This window comes from Salvelinus namaycush, chromosome 2, assembly GCF_016432855.1.
Source record: "Salvelinus namaycush isolate Seneca chromosome 2, SaNama_1.0, whole genome shotgun sequence".
NCBI lineage: Eukaryota > Metazoa > Chordata > Actinopteri > Salmoniformes > Salmonidae > Salvelinus > Salvelinus namaycush.
Window position 1 is genome coordinate 33,791,509 of NC_052308.1, and position 6,000 is coordinate 33,797,508.

General features: G+C 46.5%; 1 protein-coding gene across 1 annotated transcript in view; it reads right to left on the bottom strand.

The window, feature by feature from the left end:
* The window catches only part of LOC120021297 (low-density lipoprotein receptor-related protein 1-like), a 191,575-nt gene extending 185,872 nt beyond the window's left edge, over positions 1–5,703 (bottom strand). The window contains exons 1-3 of the mRNA XM_038964998.1: positions 5,581–5,703; positions 4,402–4,464; positions 3,716–3,803 (exon numbers count right to left, since the gene is read on the bottom strand). Coding sequence (XP_038820926.1) covers positions 3,716–3,803; positions 4,402–4,464; positions 5,581–5,703 — 274 coding nt within the window. The remainder of the gene's footprint in view (positions 1–3,715; positions 3,804–4,401; positions 4,465–5,580) is intronic.
* Between the last annotated feature and the right edge of the window lie 297 nt (positions 5,704–6,000).

Consider the following 6,000-nt stretch of genomic DNA (forward strand, 5'->3'; position numbering starts at 1 on the left):
GTGTGACATGGGGAATGTATGTGTTTTTGTATTGTCTAGGGGTTTTGTATGGTATATGGGTCAGTGTCTTGTCTAGGTGTTTGTATGTCTATGGCTGCCTAGATTGGTTCTCAATTAGAGGCAGCTGTGGTTCATTGTCTCTAATTGAGAGCCATATTTAAGGCAGTCATAGGCATTGGGGTTTTGTGGGTAATTGTCTATGTTGAACGTTTGTTGCTTGTCTATGCACTTACGTCATTTAGCTTCACGGTCGTTTGTTGTTTTGTTTAGTTTGTATTCAGTGTTCGTTTCGTGTTTTCCCTTCTCTAAATAAAAGAGAATGTATTTTGCACACGCTGCGCCTTGGTCCTCTCTCTCACCCATAGACGATCGTGACACCATCCTCTTAGAAAGGCAAGTAAAAGGTCCTATTGAAAATAGCTCCCTGTTTGCAATTCCTATGGCTTCCACAGGGTGTCAGCAGTCTATGTTCAAGGTTTCAGGCTTGTAACTTCAAAAACGAATAAGAAATATCAGTTTTAGTACAGGGACACAGTCTTGGAAATTCGTGTTTGAGCGGGCCATGAAGACAGGACGCAGCTGCTAATATTGGTTTCCTATTGAACACACTACTTTACGTAAGAAATTTTATCGTTTGATTACATTTTAGGGTATCTGAGGAGTAAATAGAAACGTATTTTGACTTGTTGAAACAAAGTTTAGGGGTAGATTTTTGGATTCCTTTCTCTGCATGTTGAACGAGTAAATTACTCAAATCGATGACTTTTTGGGAACAGACTTTTTGGGATATAAAGAAGGATTTTATCTAACAAAACAACACTACATGTTATAGCTGGGACCCTTGGGATGACAAATCAGAGGAAGATTTTCAAAAAGTAAGTGAATATTTAATAACTTTTCAAATAACACACATTACTGTTGTTGATGACGCCGTCTGTGTCATCAGGGCAGAAACTCGGGTCAAGTTAATTCTAGGTAGTCACTAGTTACTGAAGCCACAAAGTCAAAAAGCCTGCCTATTTCTGCAATTTATCTTCTTAAAAATACATTTTAAACATAACCCTAACATTAACCATACTGCTAACCTCATGCCTAACTAACATTAAATAAAGACCTTAAAAGCACATTTTTGTTTTCATACATTTTTACAAAATAACCAATTTTGACTTTGTGGCTGTGGGAACTAGTGGAAACCCTAATTTTATTATTTGCAGATGTAGACTAACTGTAGCTCCTGATTGAATTAGATTAAGGCCGTTGACTTCGTTATGGTTTGTTGCTCCAAGTTCACTGTATTAGTCACACTCAGACATGAGTTAGCTACCACCATAACTGCATCCATTATTTAGTTTTCCCCTAGATTATACAGAACACACTTGTGTGAGCTATGAACTAACTTGCAAATCTGACTTGTATCATTAAGTTTGCTGACGACACAACAGACAACCATGACACAGCCTATAGGGAGGAGGTCAGAGACCTGGCAGTGTGTTGCCAGGACAACAACCTCTCCCTCAACGTGAGCAAGACAAAGGAGCTGATCGTGATCTACAGGAACAGGCCCCTATTTACATCGACGGGGCTGTAATGGAACGGGTCGAGAGTTTCAAGTTCCTTGGTGTCCACATCACCAACAAACTATCATTGTCCAAACACACCAAGACAGTTGTGAAGAGGGCACGACAACACCTTTTCCCCCTCAGGAGACTGAAAATATTTGGCATGGGTCCCCAGATCCTCAAAAAGTTCTACAGCTGCACCATCGAGAGCATCCTGACCGGTTGCATCACCGCCTGGTATGGCAACTGCTCGGCATCTGACCGTAAGGCGCTACAGAGTGTAGTGCGTACAACCAATTACATCACTGGGGCCAAGCTTCCGGCCATCCAGGACCCACAGTACCAGTCAAAAGTTTGGACACCTAATCATTCAAGGGTTTTTCTTTATTTTCATTATTTTCTACATTGTAGAATAATAGTGAAGACAACACTATGAAATAACACATATGGAATCATGTAGTAACCCCAAAAAAGTGTTAAAGAAATCAAAATATATTCTTCAAAGTAGCTAACCTTTGCCTTGATGACAGCTTTCCACACTCTTGGCATTCTCTCAACCAGATTCAGGAAGGAGTCACTTGGAATGCATTTCAATTAACAGGTGTGCCTTGGTAAAAGGACATTTCTATCCATCTTAATGCATTTGAGCCAATCAGTTGTGTTGTAACAAGGTAGGGGTGGCATACATTAGATAGCCCCTATTTGGTAAAATACAGCTCAAAAAGCAAAGAGAAACGACAGTCCATCATTACTTTAAGACATGAAGAACTTTGAAAGTTCTTAACGACTCACAAGTCCTCAACTGGCATTAAGTAGTACCCACAAAATGCTGGCCTTCTAGGAAAAGAAAAAGCCATATCTCAGACTGGCCAATAAAAAAAAGATTAAGATGGGCAAAAAGAACACAGACACTGGACAGAGGAACTCTGCCTAGAAGGCCACATCCCGGAGTCGCCTCTTCACTGTTGACGTTGAGACTGGTGTTTTGCGGGTACTATTTAATGAAGCTGCCAGTTGAGGACTTGAGGCATCTGTTTCTCAAACTAGACACAACTAGAGTGGGGCCTCCCACTCCTCTTTCTATTCTGGTTAGAGCCAGTTTGCCCTGTTCTGTGAAGGGAGTAGTACACAGCGTTGTACGAGATCTTCAATTTCTCGCAAGGAATAGCCTTCATTTCTCAGAACAAGAATAGACTGACAAGTTTCAGAAGAAAGTTCTTTGTTTCTGGCCATTTTGAGCCTGCAATCAAACCCACAAATGCTGATGCTCCGGATACTCAACTAGTCTAAAGAAGGCCAGTTTTATTGCTTCTTTAAATCAGGACAGCTGTGCTAACATAATTGCAAAAGGGCTTTCTAATGCTCAATTAGCCTTTTAAAATGATAAACTTGGATTAGCTAACACAACGTGCCATTGGAACACAGGAGTGGTTGCTGATAATGGGCCTTTGTAGATATTCCATAAGAAAATTAAATAATAATTGCCATTTCCAGCTACAATAGTCATATACAACATTAACAATGTCTACACTGTATTTCTGATCAATTTGATATTATTTTAAATGAAGATAAAAGTGATTTTCTTTCAAAAGCAAGAACATTTCTAAGTGACCCCAAACTTCTGAACGGTAGTGAATATGTAACGTCATTGACCCTCCGCAGGACCTTGAACGGCCCCACAAACTGGGGACTCAGCTTCTAACAGGGAAGGCGGAGTGGGTGGTTCCTGGTGGAGAGCCAGATGCGATCACGAGGATGGAACACGGGAGCCTCACTGCGTTAGCGATCTGCCTGCATCCTTCTGCCGGCCCTCTGGAACCTCACATGGGCATTGTTCCAGACCTCTTCTGTGCACCTGAATAACTTCTCCACCGCAGGAGCTTCAGTCTGGCTTGGGGTCCACGGAGACAGGGCTGGCTGATAACCCAGAACACACTGGAAGGGAGTCAGCCCGGTGGAGGAGTGATGTAATGAATTCTGGGTGTACTCCACCCAGGGAAGGCATCGGGGCCTACTCCCCCAGCCGGTCCTGGCAGTGACTCCTCAGGAACATCTCCAACTGCTGGTTTATCCTCTCCACCTGCCTATTAGAGCGAGGCAGGTGCCCAGAAGTGAGGCTGACTGTGACCCCCAGGTTCTATGATGGCTCTCCACACCAGTGACGTGAAATGTGGGCACGTCGAAGAAGATGTCCTCCGGAAGGCCATTGTGTTGGAAGACTTGCTGGAACAGTGCCTCATCAACCTGGAGGGTGGTAGGGAGACCAGAGAGAGGGAGAAAACGTAAGGATTTAGAAAGTCTGTCCACAAGAACCTTAACAGTAGTGAAACTGTATGCCCATGACAAAATCTATGGACAGATGGGACCAAGGCTGCTGAGTCACGGGAAGGGGGCAGAGTTTCCTTGCCGGAGTGTGCCAAGGACATTTTTTGGGCATAGATGGAGCATGAATTGGGGAAAGGGAGATGCATTCAGTTGTACAACTGACTAGATATTTCACTGAAATGTGTCTTCCGCATTTAACCCAACCCCTCTGAATCAGAGAGGTGCTGCCATAATCGACATCCACATCTTCAGCACCCGGGGAACAGTGGGTTAACTGCCTTGCTCAGGGGCAGAACGACAGATTTTTACCTTGTCAGCTCGGGGATTCGATCCAACAACCTTTCAGTTACTAGCCCAACGCTCTAACAACTAGGCTACCTGCTGCTATGCTACGTGAAACGTCCTGGGCAAAGTTGGGCCACCAATACTTAGTGGAGATGGTTTGTCTAGTGTGGGTGATACCTGGGTGTCCAGCGGCAAGGGAAGCGTGCGCCCAGGTCAACAGCCAATCCCTCACCTCCGTGGGGACGTAGATGCGCTCATGAGGAGAGGTAGCAGGCGCAGGTTCCCTCTCCCGAACCTGGCAGATGTCCACATTTACATCCTAAAACACTGGGCAGACGATATGGGGGGGGCGAACTGATGGGCCGGAGGCACTCACAACCGACATGGAACCACAAGGTAAGGGAAAGCAGGTCTTCCGACATCCGGGTGCCTAGGCGATGATTTCCACCCTCGACCAGGAGATGATAGGGTCATGACGTTGGAGCCATGGGAAGCCGAAGATTACTTTGTGTATGGTGGCAGTGATGAGGAAGGGAAGGCTTTCTTGGTGCATGGGTCCCACTGTGAGGGTGAGTGGTGCTGTGATGTGCGTGATGGTGCCAGATCCCAATTGTTGTTTATTCAGGGCATGGAACAGAAAAGGAGAGGAGAGCAGATATGTGGTGATGTTCAGAGAGGAGTTGAGGGACTGTCGATAAAATTCCCTGTGGAACCGGAGTCCACTAGAGCTGTGGAGACAACACCTGAGGGACAGCCAGCCAGGGAAATAGAAACCAAGAAGGATTTGGCGGAAACGATGAGGGAATACTTACGCCTACCCTGGGAGGTAGATAATCACAGGGCTGTCCCTCTGCCCTAGTGGACTTCGGCTTGAGACGCATCAGACACCACTGGAGCCCCTCCTGCCCGCAAAAGGGACATGCAATTTCTCCAGCGCTGTCATGGAGAGGTGTTTGACCCCCCATCTCCATGGGTTGTCATCCTGGCACGCCAACGCCATCTGGACCTCCTCACGCAGTCCTCTTCGAAATAGGTTGCAGAGCACCGGCTGATGCCATCTACTGGAGGCTGCCACAGTCCGGAAGGTGAGGGCGTACTCCTCGGCGGTCTGGGCACCCTGCCAGAGTAGTCGCTCACCTCCCTCTCTGCCCTCCGGTGGATGGTCGAAGACCGCCAAGAACAGACATGAACCCCTCGTAGGAACCCAACTCCTCTTCTCCCCTCTTTCAAACTGCCACAGTCCACTCCAATGCTCGCCCAGTCAGCAGGGAAATGACCGGGGCAACCAAGGACTTCTCGGTGGTGGGGGCTCCAGTCTGACGAGCGAAAAAGAGCGAGCACTGGAGTAGGAAGCCACGACATTTGGATGGAGTCCCGTCATATGTCTGGGAGATAGTTGGGCATCACTGACCTGGGCGGACTGCTGGGTAGGCTGGGGGACTGGCTCGCTGGGACGACTCGTGGTAGAAGGCCCTCCGCTATTTGCAAGGGAATCCTCTCGGGTGGTGTCGAGGTGGTGGAGGACCTCATCCATAGTCGCACTCAGTTGCACCAGTTGATCGTGGTGTTGGCAGAGTAGGTGTCCCTGTTCCCCAACTGTCTGGTACACAGCTTTTTCTACTGCTACTTCCATATTTTGTGAGGTAGTATTCTGTAATGTAGACGCAGGGAGTCAGGAAACAAGTGCAGAGTGAGTTTAATGACCATGGACCAAATGCAAACCAAGAACAGCATCTAATAAGGAAACATAATCAATACTACCTGATGACTGACAGAACAGAGTGCTAGATAAATGGTAAGTAATCAAGGTAGTAATGAAGTCCAGATGTAA